The sequence below is a fragment of the Anabrus simplex genome, chromosome 5 (genome assembly GCF_040414725.1).
Source record: "Anabrus simplex isolate iqAnaSimp1 chromosome 5, ASM4041472v1, whole genome shotgun sequence".
Taxonomy (NCBI): domain Eukaryota; kingdom Metazoa; phylum Arthropoda; class Insecta; order Orthoptera; family Tettigoniidae; genus Anabrus; species Anabrus simplex.
Window position 1 is genome coordinate 256,651,515 of NC_090269.1, and position 25,189 is coordinate 256,676,703.

The 25,189-nt window shown below is 37.0% G+C and overlaps 1 protein-coding gene across 1 annotated transcript; it reads left to right on the plus strand.

Annotated features, from left to right (window-relative positions):
• Positions 1-25,189, plus strand: prel (preli-like). The gene is made up of 3 exons (XM_067147354.2): positions 1-396; positions 563-776; positions 24,273-25,189. The coding sequence occupies exons 1-3, from the start codon at positions 305-307 to the stop codon at positions 24,612-24,614; spliced, it is 648 nt and encodes a 215-aa protein (XP_067003455.1). The 5' UTR covers positions 1-304; the 3' UTR covers positions 24,615-25,189.

Here is a 25,189-nt window from a genome sequence, read left to right on the forward strand (position 1 = left end):
TCATTACCTTACATCGTTGAAGGCCCGGCACACTGTAGAGCGTGCAAGCTCCATACCATTTCGCAATATGGTTGGGAGAGTGTGAGAGGACCCTGGAAGAAAGATACTTGTTAGATCTTTCCCGTATCATAATTAGCTATGCAGAATACGATTTTAGTTTCAGTGTAAAAACACAATCACCATTCATCGATCCCGATAGAAAGCAATTATGTTGTGGGAGGAAGTGTGAGTGACACGGATGCATGGTCGTTCCAACATAAATTTTGCAGGTGGTAACCCATAGATTACATCAAAATTTGGGAGAATGGTTAAGTACTTTGAAAATTCGACACTTTTTCAGTTTAGTTGGGATCAGGTAGCTTCGGGATATTGGAAAAGATATCCTAATCCGCACAGGTAAGCAATCGTTAAGAGGTTATGAACATGCTGCTAAGTAGTTATGGTATGCAAATAATCCTATATCAGTTTCTTTAGAAATAGACATTTGGGATAATGTTCCATTTACGTGTGTCTTTTGTGGATGATTGTTGAATTAGTATTAACGTTCACTCTCTTTTTTCAGCTCTCATGTATTGTCCGAAGACACAGTATTCCGAGAGCTGAGAGGACACAAGTTATACACCAAACGTCTCCTTACAAAAACTAATAGAGTTCCAAAGTGGGGTGAACGATTCATTAGTTCCAGAACCGTGAAGATCGTGGAAGAATCCATTGTTGATCCGAAGGAAAAAGTTCTAGTTACTTACACTAGAAACATAGGTTATGTTAGGGTGATGGTGAGTTTCAAATTTTCTTAAAAGTATATATATATATATATATATATATATATATATATATATATTTTGTTTGTTACTGGGCGAGTTGGCTGTCCGGTTAGGGGCGCGCAGCTGTGAGCTCGCATCCGGGAGATAGTGGGTTCGAATCCCACTGTCGGCAGCCCTGAAGATGGTTTTCCATGGTTTCCATTTTTCACACCAGGCAAATGCTGGGGCTGTACCTTAGTTAAGGCCACGGCCGCTTCCTTCCTATTACTAGGTCTTTCCTGTCCCATCGTCGCCATAAGGCCTATCTGTGTCGGTGCGACGTAAAGCAAAATAGCAAAAGAAAAAGGTAATTTTTAGAAGGTGGGCTTTTTAAGTTTTCTGTGTGAGGATCCTTAATAAACAGATTTTGTTTTCAGTCATTGTAGAATATTATGCATTTTTAGATGCATTTATAGACAAGGATGTTAAGTATTCATACAGTCACTAGGAAACAACCAAAATATTTGTGCAACTCTCATTGTGAACAGACATAAATACTTTTGGTATACATAAGGATAACTAATTGCTTGAATATATAGATACAATATTAACGTTCTTCACACAAAAAAATAAACATTTCTCAATCAGAGTTTTAAACTGGATGAAAGTATTTGTACAGTCACGTAACATTAATCTTCTCAAATGAAAAACAATGGTGAATTCTGTCCTTCAATACTCGGTGTGCTTATGTTCATACTGTGCACCAGATTCCCATTTGTATCTGCTCCAGTATTATGACTTTCCTTCAGAAGCAATTCTAGAAATGTGGTGTTTGTGTACCCTTCCATTCAGTTCACTCCAGATGTGCTCAATAGGATTGAGATCGGGGAACTGTGCTGGGGTTTTTAAGATGTAAGGCTTATTAACCCCACAAGTGCCAATGCTACATTCTGTAGTGCCATGTATTCAATAGATCAATCAATTGATCAATACTGATCTGCATTTAGGGCAGTTGCCCAGGTGGCAGATTCCCTATCTGTTGTTTTCCTAGTCTTTTCTTAAATGATTTCAAAGAAATTGGAAATTTATTGAACATCTCCCTTGGTAAGTTGTTCCAGTCCCAAACTCCCCTTCCCATAAATAAATATTTGCCCCAATTTGTCTTCTTGAATTCCAACTTTGTCTTCATATTTTGATCTTTCCTACTTTTAAAGACGCCACTCAAACTTATTCGTCTACTAATGTCATTGCACGCCATCTCTCTGCTGACAGCTCGGAACATACCAGATATAAAAAATAATAAAGGTGTTCTTTAATCCACGTATTCAATACTTTAAACTGTAAATTTTCAATACGGACCAAAAATGAGATTTATAAAATGTAACATACTACATAGTCAAGCAGCTCATCTTCTTTCTCTCAGTTCTTCCCAGCCCAAACTTTGCAACATTTTTGTAACGCTACTCTTTTCTCGGAAATCACCCAGAACAAATCGAACTGCTTTTCTTTGGATTTTTTCCAGTTCTTGAATCGAGTAATCCTGGTGAGAGTCCCATACTCTAGTTGGGGTCTTACCAGAGACTTATATGCATGCCCTCTCCTTTACATCCTTACTACAACCCGTAAACACCCTCATAACCATGTGCAGAGATCTGTACCCTTTATTTACGATCATATTTACGTGATTACCCCAATGAAGATCTTTCCTTATATTAACACCTAGATACTTACAATGATCCCCAAAAGGAACTTTCACCCCATCAACACAGTAATTAAAACTGAGAGGACTTTTCCTATTTGTGAAACTCACAACCTGACTTTTAACCCCGTTTATCAACATACCATTGCCTGCTGTCCATCTCACAACATTTTCGAGGTCACGTTGCAGTTGCTCACAATCTTGTAACTTATTTATCACTCTATAGAGAATAACATCGTCCACAAAAAGCCTTACCTCCGATTCCACTCCTTTACTCATATCATTTATATATATATAAGAAAACATAAAGGTCCGATAATACTGCCTTGAGGAATTCCCCTCTTAATCATTACAGGGTCAGATAAAGCTTCGCCTACTCTATTTCTCTGAGATCTATTTTCTAGAAATATAGCAACCCATTCAGTCACTCGTTTGTGTAATCCAGTTGCACTCATTTTTGGCAGTAGTCTCCCATGGTCCACCCTATCAAATGCTTTAGACAGGTCAATCGCGATACAGTCCATTTGACCTCCAGAATCCAAGATATTTGCTATATCTTGCTGGAATCCTACAAGTTGGGCTTCAGTGGAATAACATTTCCTAAAACCGAACTGCCTTCTATCGAACCAGTTATTAATTTTGCAAACATGTCTAATATAATCAGAAAGAATGCCTTCTTAAAGCTTGCATGCAATGCATGTCAAACTTACTGGCCTGTAATTTTTGGCTTTATGTCTATCACCCTTTCCTTTATACACAGGGGCTACTATAGCAACTCTCCATTCATCTGGTATAACTCCTTCAACCAAACAACAATCAAATAAGTACTTCAGATATCGTACTATATCCCAACCCGTTGTCTTTAGTATATCCCCAGAAATCTGATCAATTCCAGCTGCTTTTCTAGTTTTCAGCTTTTCTATCTTATTGTAAATGTCATTGTTATTATATGTAAATTTTAATACTTCTTTAACATTAGTTTCCTCCTCTATCTGGAGATTATCCTTGTAACCAACAATCTTTACATACTGCTGACTGAATACTTCTGCCTTTGAAGATCCTCACATACACACTCCCCTTGTTCATTAATTATTCCTGGAATGTCCTCCTTGGAACCTGTTTCTGCCTTAAAATAGATACATACACTTCCATTTTTCACTAAAATTTGTATGACTGCCAATTATGCTTGCCATCATGTTATCATTAACTGCCTTCTTTGCTAGATTCAGTTTCCTAGTAAGTTCCTTCAATATCTCCTTACTTCCACAGCCATTTCTAACTCTATTTATTTCCAATCTGCACCTCCTTCTTAGTCTCTTTATTTCTCTATTATAATAAGGTGGGTCTTTAACATTTCTTACCACCTTCAGAGGTACAAACCTGTTTTTCACATTCCTCAGCAATTGCTTTAAATCCATCCCAGAGTCTGTTTACATTTTTATTTACCATTTTCCACTGATCATAGTTACTTTTTAGAAACTGCTTCATGCCTGCCTTATCAGCCATATGGTACTGCCTAATAGTCCTACTTTTAAGACCTTCCTTTTTATCACATTTATTTTTAACTATGGTAAAAACAGCTTCATGATCACTAATGCCATGTATTACTTTGGTTTCCCTATAGAGCTCATCTAGTTTTACCAGCTCCACATCCAGGATATTTTTCCCTCTAGTTGGTTCCATCACTTTCTGAATCAGCTGCCCTTCCCATATTAACTTATTTGGCATTTGCCATCCTGTCGTTCGCATTTCCTTCCCAATTGACATTTGGTAAATTCAGATCCCTCGCTACAATCACATTTCTTTCCATGTCGTTTCGCACATAGCTAATTATCTTATCAAATAATTCTGAATCCATGTCAGCGCTACCCTTTCCCAGTCTGTACTCTCCAAAAACATCAAGTTGCCTATTATTATTCGAAATGAGCCTTACACCTAGAATTTCATGTTTCTCATCTTTAACTTTTTCGTAGCTTATGAATTCTTATTTCACCAGAATGAATACTCCCCCTCCCCCCATTCCTATCCAATCTCTACGAAACACTCTCCATTACTGCGAGAAAATTTCTGCATCCATTATATCATTTCTCAGCCACGATTCAACTCCTTTTACAATATCTGGTAAATACATATCTATTAAATTACTTAATTCTATTCCTTTCTTTACAAAACTTCTACATTTCAGTACTAACATTTTTGTGTTCCCTACTTGGCTTCCAAATCTCTGTACCCTTATCACCGCTCCCTAGAAAATCCCGTTTCCCTGAATGTACCTCCCTATTACCCTTCCAAACAAATTTCCTAACTTATACGTACCACTGCGGTTTAAGTGAAAGCCATCTGAGCGCAGATCCCTATCTCGTACCCACCCATTAGGATCTAGAAATTTCACGCCCAGTTTCCCACATACCCACTCCATAGTCTCATTTAAATCCGCAATCACCCTCCAGTCAGTATCCGTCCTACACAGTATTCCATTGATAACAATCTCCGCTTCCTTAAACTTCACCCATGCTGCATTTACCAGATCACACACATCCCTAACTATGTTGGTATTATATCAGCTTGCCTTACGTTGTTGGTACCAACGTGAAACACTACCACCTTCTCCTTCTCTTCTACTTTCCTCAACATCTGTCTCAACCTAATTCCTGGATAACACTCTATCCTGGTTCCCTTTCCTCCACACACTTTCCCTACATGTCTAACGATGGAATCCCCCATGACCAGAGCCTCAACCCTACCCAACTCATTTGATCCCCTCCCCTCCTGGTCAGCCCTATCTTTCCTGATAGCTGCAGAAGCTACTTCCTCCTCCCTTTTCTCCTTCCCAGGACCCTATTCCATCTGTCTTTTCCTATCCTCTACTCTACATTTCTGTTTCCTACCTTTTAGCTTCCTCTTACTTCCACACATCTCAGCAACAGTTCCCTGTTTCTCATCTTCCCTCTGTTGCTCTACCTCGAGTGGCTCGTACCGATTTTGCACAGATGCCTGTCCTGAATTCTGATCCTGAATAGAGCCCTTAGCCTGCAATCTCCTTCCCCTTAGAACATTAGACCACCAGTCTTCTATGACTCCCCCGTTTCCTTCCTCTCCCTCTTGTACACCTACTGTAACCTGTACATTGTTTGAGGGAGGCCTATCTTCCTTCCTATATTCTGTGAGAATCCTAATTATCTCCCTCAAACTCTCAAACTCCTCCCTCATACTCCTCAATGCCTTGCCACACCCACAGTTCCTACATTTGCACTCCTTAGCCATTCTTTCCGGAAAAAATGAATTTATGTGCAAAAAAATGAACGGAGGGATATATTGTCTGGGATAGTACTAAAAAATCGCACGACAATGAGGTAATTAATGTACGACTACACTACTTTTATCCTACAACACCCTAACAGGATAAAAACTGCTGTTAATTACTGAATACCGAAAGGAATACACAAGAATTACACAGTTCTAAACTGCAATTAAGCCTATCCTAATTACAACAACAGAATTTTAGTAAGATTTTCTACGGATATCTCTAATATAATAAATAACACTAGTATGTTTTTATTGTTCACCTACCTATCCAATACAATACAATCTTAAAAATTAGGACTTTGTCCTTATTAAAAAAGTTAACCAAAAATTAATATATTGGATGGTACATGTTTTGCCTATTGATAGTAGGCATCATCAGCCATATTTTTTACCTTAAGAACAGATCAGGTACCTGATTGGAAATGACTTATGAATGCTGTTAAAAACTATGTCTTGTAAAATGGATTAGAGATCATTAAACAACTATTACAATATAAAATGTAGTATACTATTACTTAACAATATTTGTGTTAATATTTGAGTCTAGAAACATGACAATTATTTGAGGATTATGACATAGGTGGTTGGTTCTTGAAGTTAATAAGTATTGATTTTCATTTATATGCTTATAAATTTTGAAGAATTTTCATATGGCCAGGTTCTTTTTGAGCTATTATTAGTTGGAATTACAGAATTTCATCATACACTTGGCTACCCACCAATTGACAACAACGTTCCCTTTCGAATAGTACGCTCGCCTCAACACGTCCAACAGCAAACAAACTATTTCCACAAGTACTACACCAAAGAAGATGGCATAATGACGTCTACACAAACTTCAATATAGCCTACAGCACCAGCAATTCCAACTAATAATATCTCAAAAAGAACATGGCCATATGAAAATTCTTCAAAATTTAAAAGCATATAAATGAAAATCAATACTTATTAACTTCAAGAACCAACGACCATTACCAATGCTCAACTTTCCTCAAAATTTTTAACAACACGCCATTTGACAATTAAATGGAATGTGCTTTTTGATTTTTATCTTTATTGTAATATCTTTTAATATCAAGAACCAACCACCTACGTCATAATCCTCAAATAATTGTCATGTTTTTAGACTCAAATATTAACACAAATATTGTTAAGTAATAGTATACTACATTGTATATTGTAATAGTTGTTTAATGATCTCTAATCCATTTTACAAGACATAGTTTTTAACAGCATTCATAAGTTATTTCCAATCAGGTACTTGATCTATTCTTAAGGTAAAAAAGATGACTGATGATGCCTACTATCAATAGGCGAAACATGTACCATCCAATGTATTAATTTTATGTTAACAATTTTAATAAGGACAAAGTCCTAATTTTTAAGATTGTATTGTATTGGATAGGTGGGTGAACAATAAAAACATACTAGTGTTATTTATTACAAAACTTTCAATACGGACCCAAAAATGAATTTTATCGCATGCAATACCTCTACTATACCAGTACTACAGAAATATTTTACAATAATAAAATAAGCACGCTATATTCTAATAAGATATTACTTGTATACTACTGTACAGTACACTACAATAATTTTAAACTACGTTCAGACGTATCCTAATTACAATACCGGTACCGTATGTCACTACTAAGCACAAACAGAAATGAAAAATGCAAGTTTGAAGTTTGCAAGAACTACTGTACTCAAATATTACAAACTAAGCTCAATGCTTAGACAGGTTATTATTTGTTCTATGCTCTAATAGATACACATGAAAGATACAAATGAATATAGCAGGCAAGATATGGTACTATCTAAATATGCTGTATGTACACTACGATTCTCAGCTGAAATGTGGTTATATGAATTTTTACCGCTGGTGGATTACTATTATTTTCCCTACTACGCAGGACGGAGAATAAAAGTGTCCTTAAATGCTGAAAAATAAGAGGTTGTCTACAATAATTTCTGTCAAAACTACGCCGGGGGCTTGAACTGCAATATTATTGGGATATGGGAATTTGATTATTAACTTTTACTCGATGAATAAATGAAGGTAGAAAGTACAAAGTATGCAGGAAACTGAAACTGCTGAAATGCTGAAACTGTAGTGGTTTAGAATTTTTTTTTTATAAAATTGGTAAATATTATCAGAAACCAGCAATATATGCACCATTTTGATCAGAAAGAGTTGTTTCACAATAAAAAGATATATAAAAACTGAAAATATTGGAACAAAAGATCCTTTATGGAAAGCAGACTTTTTGTTGGTTTGAATGTTTTTCTGGAAAACACAAAGTGAAATTGCACAAAAAAAGTCATCATAACAAAAAAAAACAGAAATATCCAAAATGTCCCTCATACAATGCTGAAATAACCCTAAAAGTTTCAAGAAAATCTGTACATAATTAGCACCTATAACACTTTGTGTCACAATAGGGGAAAAAGAAAACATTCACTTTTTCCTTGCAGCTTATTCTGATTCTACTTCTTTTTGCTGGGCTTTCTTTCTTTTGTGTCCCCTTGCTCTGAAGAAGTGCTCTAATTGATCCAGCATGCTTCATGGACTCCCACATTACATCCTGGATACCAATGTCTGGATTTCCCTCTCTTTTCTGTTGTTGCACATACAGCGCACTTCCTCAGTTGTCTGCAATGGTGTATCGTCATCTGACAAATTATCCAGATTTCCTCCAACCTCACCTAGATTTTCAATGTCCTCAGAATCAATTTCACTGAAGTCACCACCCTCATAAAAAGGTTGTAAAATATCCGATTCAGTTAGCAATGTTTTTGATTTGAATGCTGCCATGTTTGTTTACTACAGTCACATGGCAACTATTAGATACAAGATTTGTATAGACATGAACCTCAAACAAATACTATCAAAAGCGTCAATGGTGATAAGTGTGAACTACAGACACTCAAGTTGATGTAGTATGAATGTTGCACCAACAGATGACATAACAGTCAAGAAAAAACACATTTACTAAGGATCTCAAAAAGCGATCTTTGCACCACAGGGAGGCGCAGTGAGCCACTTTTAGAGATCCTTGGCACTTCTGGGTTAATAAAGCACGTATACCGAGCTCGATAGCTGCAGTCGCAGTGCGGCCAGTATCCTGCATTCGGGAGATAGTAGGTTCGTACCCCACTGTCGGCAGCCCTGAAAATGGTTTTCTGTGGTTTTCCATTTTCACACCAGGCAAATGCTGGGGCTATACCTTAAGGCCACGGCCGCTTCCTTCCCACTCCTAGCCCTTTCCTGTCCCACTGTCGCCGTAAGACCTATCTGTATTACATACTAACCACTTCATTCCGTATCGATATTGTAATCAAGATAACAATTAAGTAAAAAGGTTCCACCTGATCGATACTTTTTTATTATTTAGCCTTCGGCTAAATTTATGTCATTAAAAACTTGCAGAACATGTTTCGATTGCTTAGCAATCATCATCAGCTGTTTCGCTTAAAGCTTAGGTGAAAAAGCATATAACATTTCATAGTTAAAATTAAAATGTGTTAGTAAGGGACGTTTTAAGTGGTGAGGGAGGATGGATGGGGTGGGGGGGTTTGTGTTTGTTAGTTAAGATTAAAATTATACAAATTAAATCTATTCTAAACTTAAAAACATCTTTGATTTCATTCATTGTCACTTGCACTGGTTCATTATTAAGTTCGGCAGTTTTCCGTTAATGCTCTTGCACACTTGTCTTGATGGTATAGTGTTCCTTCTTTTTCTAGACCTTTTTTACTGTCCGGTGGAGATGATTATATAGATTGTTATTCGAATTGTTCAGTTTTCATTTAGTTGGATAGTTTGGAGTACGATTCCTATCCAAATATTCGTTGTACGAATTTTATTCGGAATCATTGAGTCGGAAAGTTTGGTGTACTACCCCTGTCCAATTCGTTCTTGTTCCGATGTTTACACGTTTTTACACATAAACATCGGAACAAGAATGAATTGGACAGGGGTAATACACCAAACTTCCAGACTTAATGATTCCGAATAAAATTCGTACAACGAATAATTGGATAGGAATCGTACTCCAAACTATCCAACTAAATGGAAACTGAACAATTCGACCACAATCTACATAATCTTCTCCACCGGACAGTAAAAAAGGTCTAGAAAAAGAAGGAACACTATACCATCAAGACAAGTGTGCAAGAGCATTAATGGAAAACTGCCGAACTCAATAATGAACCAGTGCAAGTGACAACGAATGAAATCAAAGATGTTTTAGTTTAGAATAGTTTTTAATTTGTATAATTTTAATCTTAACTAACAAACACCCCCCCCATCCATCCATCCTCCCTCACCACTTAAACGTCCCTTACTAACACATTTTAATTTTAATTATGAAATGTTTTATGCTTTTTCACCTAAGCTTTAAGCGAAACAGCTGATGATGATTGCTAAGCAATCGAAACATGTTCTGGAAGTTTTTAATGACATAAATTTAGCCGAAGACTAAATAATAAAAAAAAGTATCGATCAGGTGGAACCTTTTTACTTAATTGTTATCTTGATTAAACCTATCTGTGTCGGTGCAATGTAAAACAACTAGCAAAAAAAAAAAAAAAAAAAAAAAAAAAGCACGTATAGTCAAACAATCTTGGCTGTATGTTTGAGAATGTTGTTATGCTGGAAATATAGTAATAGTTTCCCAAACACAGTTTCTCTACATTCTTCCAATTTTCTTTCTGAATGAGTAAATAAGCAAACATGTGCAGAGTTCCCTCAATGAAAACTAGCTCCCCGACAGCGGTTGCGTCCATACACCCCTTGATCATAATGCACCTCCACCATACTTCACAGAAGCTTGAAGATTCCAGGTGTCGAGAGCAGAATTGGGCCTCGTCCAAACCAAAATGCGACCATCGTTATGAAGCATATTGAACTTACTTTTGTCCAAAAAAATAATGCTGTTCCAGAAATCAAGGTCATTTCAGATTCTTATTGCTAATGTAGGGCTTCTTTCTGGGTACCCTAACACTGTATCTTGCACAATTGATAGACCTCATATTTCTCAGGGAGTTGCTTGTTTTCCGAATTGTTCTTCAACAGAAGCAAATATTGCACTACATGTACAAATGAGAAGTATCACATTCTTATTTAATTCCCGTATCTACTATCAAAATTAAGCAATTGTTTACTCAGCCTTTATTTCTAACAAGTTAAAACTGCCGTTGGCCAAATTATTTATGCATTTATTGTGACAACATGTTTTGCACTACACTTTTTATAATTTGATTTACGTCGCTCCGACACTATGTCTTATTGTGACGATGAGAACGGAAAGGGTTAGGATTAGGAAGGATGCATCCGTGGCCTTGATCAAGGTACAGTCCCAACATTTGCCTGGTGTGAAAATGGGAAACCACAGAAAACCATCTTCAGGGCTGCTTACAGTGATTCAAGCACACTATCTCCCCACTCTCTCTTGAATGCAAGCTGACTACTACATGACCGAAACCATGCGGCCTCTTGCTTGGTCGTTTTGAACTTCATTGAATGTTTCAAAAAGAGTATTAATCAATGTTGTTTAATAAAAAGTGCGATATCAACAGTTTTATAAATATGTGTTATATATGTTTATCTCAGGAAAATGTCTGGAATCAAACTGCAAAAAGGGACTTATCATATTCTAAATGGCATTGAAGATATTGATGTATAAAAGTGCTTTGTCAAGAGTGGTGGCAACCTATTTAACACAAGTCACTTATTACCACATAACATAGCAGTCTTGGTTGATAGATATTGGTAACTTCCTTCTAGATAACTTGTAACTGATAGATAGTGGCCTCTTCTAGACAACAGAGAAACTGGTAACATTAGTTTTCTCTATTAACCCACTACAAGAACTCATTCTACCTGCTGCATACTGAAAATCTGATCTGTACAGCTCCTTTACGGTCTGAAACCACACTGGTTTTCATCCAACTTGCTCTCAACCCTCCCTTCCAAAATCCCACTGAACACCTTGCCTTGTATACTGATCAAGGAGATACCTCGAGAGTTGTTGCAAATAAAGAGATTTTGATTTGATTTGATTTGATTTGATTTGATTTGATTTGATTTGATTTGATTTGATTCTTGTTCCCTTGTTTATAGATAGGTGCAATTAGTGCTTTTTGTCCTGTCAAAGATACCTCACCAACACTCCATGCTAATCTTATTACTCTATGATGCCATTTCATCCCTGTCATCCCACCATATTTTACCATTTCAGATCTCATTTCATCTATTCCTGCTGCTTTATGACAGTGGAGTTTATTTACCATACTTTTCACTTCCTCAAGCGTAATTTCACTATCATTGTCATCCTCCCACAGAGCCTGGTTGTTTGTGACATCAGGAAGATTTCCTTTTTCATTGAGAAGATTTTCAAAATATTCCTGCCACCTGTCCAGTGATTCTCTGGGATCTATTATGAGTTCACCTGATTCACCCAAAACACTATTCATTTCCTTTTTGGTCGACACCTTGGCTGAATGGTCAGCATTGAGGCCTTCGATTCAGAGGGTTCCGGGTTCAATTCCTGCCCTGGTCGGAGATTTTAATCGCTTCTGATTAATTCTTCTGGCTTGGGGACTGGGTGTTTGTGTTTGTCCCAACACTCCTCTTCATATTCATACAACATACTACACTACCAACCACCACAGAAAACACACAATAGTGATTACATCCCTCCATATAGTGTTGGTGTCAGAAAGGGCATCCGGGCATAAAACAGGGCCAGATCCACATGTGCGGCACAGTTCACATCCGCAACCCCACAACTGTGGGGAAAAAGCGGTAGAAGAAGAAGACAATTAATTTCCTTTTTCCCTCCCTTTCGATGCTTCTTTATAACTGTCCAGAAAGCTTTCCCTGCTGATTGACCTAGCCTTTCCAGGTTATTACCAAAATTTTCGCAAGACTTCTTCTTGGATTGAATAACTATTTGTTTCCCTCTGCTACTTTCGTCTACGTCTGCATCAGTCCTTGTTTGGAGCAGTGTCAGATGTGCAGTCTTTATACATTTACACACCAGGCAAGTTGGCCGTGCGCGGAGAGGCGCGCGGCTGTGAGCTTGCACCCCGGAGATAGTAGGTTCGAATCCCACTATCGGCAGCCCTAAAAATGGTTTTCCGTGGTTTCCCATTTTCACACCAGGCGAATGCTGGGGCTATACCTTAATTAAGGCCACGGCCGCTTCCTTCCAACTCCTAGGCCTTTCCTATCCCATCGTCGCCATAAGACCTATCTGTGTCGGCGCGACGTAAAGCCCCTAGCAAAAAAAAAATATACATTTACAAGTGGAGGCACTTCTGATACGCGTTCTTTTAAAGTTTATGAGCTGCTCTCGCTTTATCATTCCATCAAGATAAATAAAATTCAGGAAACTCAATCGTCAAAAGTTGCCATTATTGCGTCCCAGTGTGGCATGGGCTCATCAGTTGGATACGGCACTTTCCCAGGACACTGGCCAGCACACCAGTAGCGACACCACTGCAGGCCATCCTGTGATAAGCAGAAATGCGGTGCCGACGTACTAGGGTTACATCTACACTTGCTATATATGCCATCCCGGGCTAGCATGAAGGTGTGTATAGGTACTTTTAAGGCAGAAACAGGTTCCAAGGACATTTCAGGAATCATTAATGAACAAGGGGACTGTGTATGCGAGGATCTTCAAAAGGCAGAAGTATTCAGTTAGCATCATGTAAAGATTGTTGGTTACAAGGATAATGACAGATGAATTATACCATCTGTTTGTATTCTGATCTCTAATACGGTTTATAATGAGGATTATAACTTGTAATACAAAGATAATATCCAGATGGAAGAGGTGATTAATACTAAAGAAGTATTAAAATTTACCTATGATAGCAAAATTTACAATAAGATACAAAATTTGAAAACTAGAAAAGCAGCTGGAATTGATAAGATTTCTGGGTTGTGATATATTACCATATCTGAAGAACTTATTTGATTGTTTGCATGGAGGAGCTAGACCATATGAATGGAGAGTTGCTATAGTAGCCCCTGTGTATAAAGGAAAGGGTGATAGACATAAAGCTGAACATTACAAGCCAGGTAGTTTGACATGCATTGCATGTAAGCTTTAGGAAAGCATTCTTTCTGATCATATTAGACATATTTGCAAAATTAATAACTGGTTCGATAGAAGGCAGTTCGGGTTTAGGAAAGGTTATTCCACTGAAGCTCAACTAGTAGGATTCCAACAGGATATAGCAGATATCATTGATTCAAGAGGTCAAATGGATTGTATCGTAATAGACCTATCTAAGGTATTTGAGAGGGTAGATCATGGGAGACTACTGGCAAAAATTAGTGCAGTTGGACTAGACAAAAGAGTGACTGAATGGGTTGCTATACTTCTAGAAAATAGATCTCGGAGAATTAGAGTAGGTGAAGCTTTATCTGACCCTTTAATAATTAAGAGGGGAATTCGTCGAGGTAGCATTATTTGACCTTTATGTTTTCTTATATATAAATGATATGAGTAAAGAAGTGGAATTAGAGATAAGGCCTTTTGCAGATGATGTTATACTGTATAGAGTAATAAGTTACAGCATTGTGAGCAACTGCAAAAGACCTCGATAATATTGTGAGATGGACAGTAGGCAATGGTATGATAAACAGGGTTAAAAGTCAGGTTGTAAGTTTCACAGATAGGAAAAGTCCTCTCAGTTTTAATTACTGCTTTGATGGGGTGCAAGTTCCTTTTTGGAGATCTATGTAAGTACCTAAGTGTTAATAGGTATAAAGAAAGATCTTCATTGGGGTAATAACATAATTGAGATTGTAAATAAAGGGTACAGATCTCTGCACATGGTTATGAGGGTATTTAGGGGTTGTAGTAAGGATGTAAAGGAGAGGGCATATAAGTCTCTGGTAAGACCCCGAACTAGAGTATGGTTCCAGTGTATGGGACCCTCACTAGGATTACTTGATTCAAGAACAGGAAAAAATCCAAAGAAAAGCAGCTTGATTTGTTCTGGGTGATTTCCAACAAAAGAACAGCATTACAAAAATGTTGCAAAGTTTGGACTGGGAAGACTTGGGAGAAAGGATGCGAGTTGCTGGACTAAGTGGTATGCTCCAAGCTGTCAATGGAGAAATGGCGTGGAATGGCATCAGTTGACAAATAAGTTTCAGTTGTGTCTTTCACAGTAAGAACGATCACAATATGAAGATAAAATTGGAATTCAAGAGTACAAATTGGGGCAAATATTCATTTAAAGGAAGGGGAGTTAAGGATTGGAATAACTTACTAAGGGAGATGTTTAATAAATTTCCAATTTATTTGCAGTCATTTAAAAAAAGGTTAGAAAAACAACAGATAGAGAATCTGCCACCTGGGTGACTGCCTTAAATGCAGATCAATAGTGAGATTGAGTGGGGCGAAACACTGGTAATTTTGGACGATTAAATTTCCTGAATTTTAATTTTATTTAGCTATCTCTGTCACAAGCCATATATTTGGTCATTCCGCTAAGATGTTTGCTTTCTTTCTTTTTTTTTTAGAACTTGCTTTACGTCGCACCGACACAGTTAGGTCTTATGGCGACGATGGGATATGAAAGGCCTGGGAGTTGTAAAGAATCGGCCGTGGCCTTAATTAAGGTTCAGCCCCAGCATTTGCCTGGTGTGAAAATGGCAAACCACGGAAAACCATCTTCAGGGCTGTCGACAATGGGATTCAAACCAACTATCTCCCGGATGCAAGTTCGCAGCTGCACGCCCCTAACCGCATGGCCGACTCACCCGGTTTTCTCATCTTTACACATAGTTGTTCCTAGGCATTCCCTTGCTACATCATCCCTGTACGCTACTCATTCCCTTTTTATATCGTGATCCTGTGCACTGTCCATTGTTTGGAACTTTACTCTAATCATATCCATGTACTTAAAATTTCCTTGTCGTGGAGATGTTTTACCTTATTCGTTCGCAGACGTCCTAGGGCTAGAGATACTAGTGCACTACAGATCAGATAATGGTCTGTATCGTCGAGAAATCCCCAGAAAAGCTGCACATTTCTGATTTCCTGAATTCAAAGTCTGTTAAGATAGTTTATTATGGATCTGGTGACTCTCCCATGTGTAGCGGTGAATAGCCTTTTGCTTGAAGAAAATATTCGTAACTGCTAATCCCAGACTAGCATACAAGTCCAGCAAACTCTTCGCATTTTATTAGCTACCAAATCTTCCCCACATTTACCAGTCACCCTTTCATATCCTTCAGTTCTATTTCCAACTCTCACATTGAAATCTCCCATTAGCAATATCCTATCCTTGCTGTTGACCCTGACTACGGTGTCACTCAATGCGTTATAAAACTTGTCAACTTGATCCTCAAAGTGCCCACATCATTTGCTCATTTATGTGCCTAACAGAAACTATGTTGAGTGCAATAGTATTCCTGATAAACTTGTTTTACCCCACACTCTGCCCTTCCCTTTTTAACACCCATCAAGTACACGTTATCTCCTATCTCTTCCTCGTTATCTCCCCTTACCTGAATGTCATTAACTTCTAACGCATCCAGACGGTTCCTCTTTGCTGACTCAGCCAGTTCTATTTTCTTTCTTCCATAAGCTCCATTAATATTGATAGCTTCCCATTGAATTCCATTTTCTTCACAAAGTTGTTTCCAAGAAGTCCCTACCTGTCAAATGGGAATGGAACTCCATTGCTGCCATAGGTTCGAGGTGTGCTTGAATCATTCTGAGCATTAGCGGTGAAAATTCTGTGAAGCAGGATTCTACCCTTACTTACACATAGTCCCAGTGAGAATCTCCCCTTTAACGGGATAGGAACCACGGTGGATTATATAGTCCTGGTTGCCTGTGCACAAGGAGAGCCATGATTCAGAATATGTCTGAGATGTCCACTCCCATGCCATAGCAACTGGTATCCTAAAACTAAGGATCACTTACTAGGCCACTCAGCCATTGCCCATGGTTCACAAACTAGGACGCGACTACAGTAACCCACACTACGAACCATGTAGATTAAGTAAAATAGAAATTAATATTTTGATAAATCTTATAGACATGATACTGTGTAGGCTTTTGGCTTATGCCGTGTCAAGAAAATATCTATAAAAAATGTCCGTAAGTACGGGCCGTGAAAGCATCAGTGGCAACATTGATAAATCTTCTCAAATTTGGTCTAGTGATAATTACTTTTCTTTTAGTAACACACTAGTTGTAAACAAGATGGATTACCTGTGGGTTCCCCTGCATCTGGCATTCTGGCTAACATTTACTTGGACAATCTAGAGAATACTAAAATTATTAATAAACATCAAGGAATTGTTTTCTGGGCTTGGTATATAAACTCAATTTTTACCATAATTGACCAGCGATACACTAAGGAAGAAGCATTACTCCAACATCTAAATTCAATAGATCCATACAGTAAATTCACGTTGAAATCAGAGGTTAATAACTCGTTAAATTACTTGGATCTTAATATAACTAGACATGCTTATGAGGATTATAGAAAAAAAGCAGCTTTACATAGTTTAATTCACAGAGCTATCAATATTCCCCTGTTAAAGTTTTGGAAATGGAATTAACAATATTTATAACATTGCTATTAGCAGTGGGTACACCAAGAGTTTTGTTGATAAAATAATAAATTGAAAACAAACCTGATACTATGTTCATGAGCAAGTCAAAAACTAAAAAGAAATATCTCTCTTTCACATATTATAATAATAATTTTGAGATCACTAGGTCTAATGTATTCAACACTGTCGGCAGTCCCGAAGATTGTTTTCCATAGTTTTCCCATTTTCACACCAGGTAGATGTCGGGGCTGTATCTTAATTAAGGCCATGGCCGCTCGCCTCCCACTCCTTGCCCTTTCGTATCCCATCCTTGCTGTAAGACCTCTCTGTGTTGTTGCAGCATAAAGCAAATTGTAAAAAAAGAACCAACCCTAATTCTTTCAAGAGGCAAAATTTTCAATATATCGTTTAGAACTAACAACACAAATGCTAAGATTTTTTATAATCCTGGCTGCCTGTGCACAAGGAGGGCCTTGACTCAGAATATGTCTGAGATGCCCACTCCCGTTCCATAGCAGCTTGTATCCCAAAACCTAGAATCACTTGCATACCCTGTTGACAATATTAATCAGTTTTCTAATTTGGGTGTTTATGAATTGAAGGGTAACAGTTGAGAAGGGTCTGTTCAAAAGGTGCTGTTTCCACCTTAAAGTTGTGGAAAAGCACAAGAAATGTAAAATAAAAGGAACATGGAACATATCCATGATCGGGTTTGGTACAACTTTTAAGGAATTAAATCTTTCTGGTCTGTTTGTTCATGGCAATCGACAATATTCAACTTCTGTAATGCATGTGGATGAAATACTGATATATATTTTTTAGAAGTGGAAATAGCACCTTTTGAACAGGCACTCTTCAATTGTAATTCAAGTTATATTGGTCAAACAGGGAGGAATTTCAAATAAGATATTAAGAGAATGTTAATGCTATAAAGCATAACAGTTTCCAGCTATGGGCGAGCAAATTATAGATTTTAAGCATCAGTTTACTTCTATTGACAAGAATGTAGTAATCTTGCATAGAGCAGAGAAGGGCAATTTACTCAATATTTATGAGAATATATTTTTTTCAAGTGGATCAGAGGTATAACCTTAATCTCAATTAAATATCTGAGCAAACCACTGTGCTTTTTGAGACATTATTTGAAATTTTTAAGAAACAAAAGATAAAAGGTGTGCTTCCAAATTATATGACGTCTCATATGCTTTCCCCACCTATGCCACCCTTTTTGTCTCTTCCTCCACAGTCCAATACAGGCAGCTGACTTGTTTTGGCAGTTTTGCAGCTTTGTTATAGTGTACACACGAGCAGGTTAACAAACAGATCCGCATGGCAACGTGGAGTGAGTTTCCATTCAATTGACCTATAGTTTTTGCTTTGTTTTTGATTGCATGTTCTCATAATATTTCTTAATTTCTCTTTTTTCTTTTTTATAGATTTTTTCATGAGTACTACTAGTTTTATTTACGTAATGTTTACATTGTTCCGTGTTGTTGGTATTCTCTAAATTTTAAATTTGGATCAACAATTTTCAAAGTTTCTGGTGAGCCTTTAACTTATAAGCATAAGGTTATATCCATTCCAATAATTCACAACAGTTTTTAGTTAATGTATACTGTTAAAGTTTAATTCATCTAGTCAATATAGGCATATTGGGACAGTTTAGTATAAGAAGACTATTTTATGTAGACTATTTTCTAGTGAAATTAGTATGGATATATTTTATATACAATGTCTGTTGTTTTAAAAAATATCTTAATATCAATTTTTATCAAGTGTAATGGCTGAAGAAGTCCTGTAATAAGAACAAAAGATGTACCAAAAGAGTGTGTGATTTTGTTAATAATAATAATAATAATAATAATAATAATAATAATAATAAAGTTAAGGATTTTAATAATCTGGTTAGTATTGAATTAGGTGGAACCAAAATTATTTCTTTTTGGGGTGATTATATGAAGAAAAAATAATGCGCTAAATCACTGTTCTGTGATTACTCGTCATAACAGATGAATATATTCCTTGGGATGGATGAGTGAAAGGGTTCTCATTGTAATTGCAGAATATTACACAGGTTAATATAGGAATTATCAAGATGCTTTAAACTTGTTACAATGAGGTTCTCACTATATGCTGTATATACTCGCTATAGTGGACTACTCCTGTAATGTGGTGTTTTTATTACTTATAAAGAGTTTGAAATTAGTAATGTTGTGATGCATTTGCTAAAATTTAATAAGACTGATCAGGTAAGCCTGTTACTCCCTCCCTCAAATTTTGCCGTTAGAAAATCTGGGTGCAGGTTTTATTCAGTGGTGGGTGGTATTCAGGATTATATGGGAAATAAGAAAAACTGTTCCTTTCGGATCATCTCCTTGACCTCGACCAAAGTGTGTCTCAAATGAAACCAACCTACTTAACAAAGTGTTTCATCATGCTTCTTGTTTCAGATATTTAGGCCAGCCTTCTTCCATTATGCTACTAGTGCTTTACATGAGCTTATTGTGTCTTTTACTTAAATAAGCTCTGGCTGTGATATCAAGAAATCTGACCTAAATATACGTTTTGGCAGTGAGTAAGGTACGACAATCACAACTGCACAATGGTCTAGTGAATCCTTTTAACTCTGCAGCATTATTAGAGCTGTGGTCTATCACAAATCACATAGACTTTACATACTCAGGAATGAATAGAGCAGCAAAGAAGCTAATAAGGTCAGAAAATGGAATGATAGAGAGTACCCTGTTTTCCGTTTGCTAGGTTTTGTTAATAATGGATACTAAGGGTAGGAAACAAGAGCATTTGTCTCAAATCTTGATGCCTTCCTGATGAGGTACTTCTTACAAGACTCTCAAGAAGTCTAAGCACACTTCCAACATCACGCGATACACTGAGAATGATATCGCACTGTGACGCCTGTCAACCAGATGAGTCAGGTTGGCCTTCTGTTCACTGCAGATAGCATAGATGTATGTGTAAGCTGGAAGAAAGGTGGTAGTTCTGATTTACCCTAGTCAGCCTATGAGACAGATAGCAGAATATGTCATTTCATTTGAGCCTGAGCTTTTGATGTTTATGGTGAATGGGAAGAGGTCTTCACCCTCCTGCTCGTAATTTATTGAATGTAATTTTTTCAGCGCAAACTCATGGTGACCAAGAGTAATTTCTGGACCCAGAAGTATTTCACAGAAGTCTTCAGAAAGTGCAATGTTGTGTTGTATTTGTTCTCGGTATGTTACTTTTGAAAGCAAAAGTACATCTGGCATAATTTGTTATTTGAAGGGACAGCTGCATTTGTGGCTTACACTACATTCTGTTCTTGTTCTTTCCTTTTGTGTGAATAAGTAGTTATAACATTACAGTTGAAGATTAAGTTTGTATAAAAATAAAATAAATGGATAAAATAAACAATCATAATTCAAAGGAATTACAATTCAATTTTTATTTAATTGCAAACATATTTTTTTCCTTTTTTTTCCTGAAAAGCTCCTAAACAGGAATTTAGCCTATTACATTCTGCTAATAAACAGTTAAAGTTAACAAACAAGATCCAATATATGGTATCTGAAGACGAAGAATTCTAAGATGACGTTTCACAGATTAACAAAAAATACAATACTTTAAAACAGCTTGAGTTCTGCACTTTGACAGAGACAGGTTTATGGCACATTGTGATTCTCTCACACACTCGGAGAGCACAGCACTATTCACTTCAACTCAAGAGGGATCATGAGATTATCCATATTTTGGCTGCTACTTCGTGACTCGAGCGAAAATAATTCCCGTTCCTGATACTGTGACAGTATTTCGTTTGCTACCCATTGTGGCTACTAAAGCTAATAATTCTTTGACTACCTTTTAAAATCCTAAGCCTTGAACAGTAGAGAGAGGAATATCCTCGCTGCATGAGCACCACTGCGTCTCTTAACAGTTCGCTTTTCTGGCCACATGATGTACGGTTAAGATTGCTCTGCATCCTATGTTCATTTGATGGAACAAACTTTTTTTCCTATTGTACACGTAGGTACATCCACATTGTTTACATAATACAGATTTTGTATGCTTTTCGTCTTAAGTATGGACTGTGTCATCAGAAATTTTTTGTGCATCATTCTTTTTCACTTCATCTATATTTGCAGTTTAATAAATATTGCATAAGTCGTACCTCACACCATCCATGGTCTCGGTTTAATCCTGACCTTGATGGTCCCCCATATTATAATTTTATCATTACACAGGACATTGTAATACACACTGACCTTTCATACTAAGCACGGCTGCATTCCCACAGGCTGAATATGACTATTTAGTGCAATTGGAGCAAGGAATGTACTTGCAACCCCTTCGCTTCATGCATAAACAGCCCAGAACACTGGGCTCATACTCTTGGTTTCTGATCTTGAGAGAGAGAGAGAGAGAGAGACCAAGCGAGTGGCTGCATGGTTTGAGTCATGTAACTGTCAGCTTACGTTCAGGAGATAATGGGTTTGACCCCACCGTCGGCAACCCTGAAGATGGTTTTTCATGGTTTTTAATTTTTACACCAGGCAGATGCTGGGGCTGTACCTTAATTAAGGCCATGGTCGCTTCCTTTCTACTCCTAGCCCTTACCTATCCCATCGTCGCCTTAAAACCTATCTGTGTTGGTTCATGTTTAGCAAATTTTAGTTGTCCATATCGGGAGAAATCCGAATTCATATTATACCGTAAACCGGGGTTACTTTGTGACTGCAGGGGTTACTTTGTGACAGGTGCGTGCCAAATAATAATTTCATATTTCGCGGGATATGCATCGATGGTCTGATAATGAACACTGTATGTTTTCACACCTCAATAATGCTGCTACCTGTGTATACAATGATAATGTCCTAAGTGTTGGACTGTTGGCAACAGAGAGCCTTTTGGTATATTGTACTGAGCACGTGATTTTGTGAATAGCGGGAAACTTTTGTCGGCGACAGAAAACCTTAATGAGGTACACTCATCAAAGGGAGTGGAAATCTTAATTTCATGTTTCCTGATAAAAATGTGCGAATCTCGTGTCGCTTTGAGTTTTCTTTCATTTATTTATGCTAAAATAAAATAAAGAGGAGAAGTTTAAGGGGTAACTTTGTGACAACAATGACTCTGCCACAAAGTAACCCCAGTGTTCTAAAATTGCCTCTTTTAGTAATGGGGAGTCTGAAAACGATGTTCGACTATATTGAAGCAAGAATGTCCATCTCTTGTTAAGATCTAATTGAGAACTAGTTGAAAATGGTCTGAATAATCTACGTTCTTGATACAGGAAATGTAGTATTTGCCCTGTAAGCCAGGAAGAAGTGCTGAAGCACATGTATAACAGGGCTATGGATGTAGAAGGTGACACTGTGAAACAAGCTGTAAGTAAGTTTCATTGAGCACCTGAATCTCAAAAGTGGCAAGGTAACAAATAATGCCTGAAGAAAGGGGAGATGCATAGATGTGCCATCCGGAAGAGGTATGACAGTTTCAGATTTGGACACTGTAGATGAGATTCCTAGCTGTAGTGGCACCGACGGGAACTGTCCCTCAAAGAACACTAAACACACCCGAAGCGAAAATTCAAGTAAAAATGACAAAGATGACATCTGTACTGAGTCAAAAGACAACTCATTGCATGAAGAAGAATTTAATTCTGATTTTGAAGAACTTCCTATTCATGAAAATCGTATCTTGGAATCCGATGATAAGATTGTTGCGACACGCGTAACTGCACTGTCCAGGAATCGTAGCGAAAGTATACAATCAAGGTGCAGTTGTCAGTGCTATGGATAGCACCGTGAAGTGGGCGGATATCAAGGATGAAATATAGTAAGCAGGTGACAAAATATGGTGTAAAATTAGTCCAACCATGCAAAGGAGAAAACTTGAAATCTGTGACATTCCAGAACTCGCAAAACACAGCGAAAAGTAAACAGTTTGTAAACTATTCACTCTTGTATGATGCAGATATTTCAAGTGATTATATCTGAGGGTTTAAAAATATAGTATGTTGTATTATCATGGTTATGAAAGAAATTCTCCTTTTATATTTAGCCAGAGTCTTAAGTAACAACTTAATGAGGGTAACTTTGTGACATCTGCATCAAACATGGAAATACAATGGTAAAAAGATTGTCACAAAGTAACCCCACCTAACGGGGTAACATTGTGACAAGTTCTTCTTGAAATATTAAGTGATTAAATGAAAATACACATATAAAAACCATTTCAGAACATAAAAAAAAGGATGAAAGCATACGACAATATAGATAAACCTTAATATATAATTATATTATTCTGATTATATTGAAGAAATCGTGAAAACTGTCACAAAGTAACCCCAGTTTACAGTAATATTACATTTTTTAAAATGCTAAATCTTTGCAGCCTTTTAGTACATAATTGTGTAGTAGATTTATGAAGAATTGGAGTCATACATTTCTGCAATATTTAATCTTGTGTTAAATTCATTAAAATATCTTCAGTGTTTCATGTTTTGGTGAGCTGTTCATAAAAATAATTTAATGTAGGTCTTGATTGCTATATGATGTTATTAACCTGTATAGAGCTAGAGGTGTGGTGTAGAGTTAGTAGCTGCTCTGTTGTTTAAACAAAGTAGAATGGTGCTACTGCCATCTTATTTGTCAAACTGAAAACATGAGAAGCAGTGCAACAATAGGTTGTTGATAGCTTTTGAAATCAATATTTGAGATAAGAATTGACCAAGTCATGCTGCAGATTTTGGTTCAGGTAGACCATCATACATCTCATAGGAGCAGATGTACAGTTCTGCTGGTAGCTGCTGTGAGAAAGTAGCTAGTATTTGTCTGTATGCAGTTTTGTTTCTGTACCATTTGATAGTAATGTTGTACCTCTTTAGTAGGTAAAGGAAATTTGGTCCTCTTAACTATATTTCCATTTACAGAGTATTGTCGAGAAAGTGACGTACCGGGTCAGTGAAGAGAATGTGAATTGGACTCTTGCCACACGTTCTGCCTGGATTGATTCTCAGGTATTTGGTTTTGGTCGTGCCATTCAAGCATTTGGATTAGAACGATTCCGCAAGAATTGTCATAAGATGGTAGGAGGCTTCAACTATGTCCTGCGTAATATGTTTCCTGGCACAAGTAGTTCCCAGGATGACTCCAACCTTCAGCCTCCTTCAACTATGAAGGAAACCTTTAAAGACACTGCCAAGAAAGCATCAGAACTTGCAAAGTCAAAGACGGGACCAATATATGCATCATGCCAACCAAATCAAACTTAAGTATTTATAAGAAATTGACAACACATTTCCTGATAGTCCATTCAATACAGTTAATGCAAAACATTTGCCTTTTTCACCACAAAAACTTGCTGAAATATGTAAGAAGCAAGATATAGAATAGGCTTTAAATGTGGTGCTGTATTATTACTTGCTAAGGACTACCTCATAGAGATATTCTCTGTTTATTACATTCAAGTAATTTGTGCTAATATTTGTGGAGGAAAAGATCAGTTTGAAGTAGTTGATCCTAATAAAAGTTCAGGATAGATTTTGTCATCTCACAGTACTTCCTACTTCTGGAGATGTAAATCATTCAGATACATTTGACTCAGCATTTTTATTGTAACAATTTAAGTTTTAAAAGTTATTCCATGTAGACTAGATTTTTTAATATAAAATCTTTCCAAATTTACTACAAGAATATAATACATGCCTTGTAAAGTTAGCAAGAATGTTGAGATTTATAGAATGTTTTATTTTTATTTTGTTATTTGTTAATTATTGTTGTTGGGCCGGATGAATTTATGTAAAGATATGTAAATATTAATATAAATAAACTGGAAAGATCTAAGTGA

Coding starts and splice junctions, on each gene's coding strand:
- prel (XM_067147354.2), top strand. CDS start 305: ATGGTTAAGTACTTTGAAAATTCGACACTTTTTCAGTTTAGTTGGGAT. Junction 397..562: donor AGATATCCTAATCCGCACAG/GTAAGCAATCGT, acceptor CTCTTTTTTCAG/CTCTCATGTATTGTCCGAAG. Junction 777..24,272: donor TAGGTTATGTTAGGGTGATG/GTGAGTTTCAAA, acceptor TTCCATTTACAG/AGTATTGTCGAGAAAGTGAC.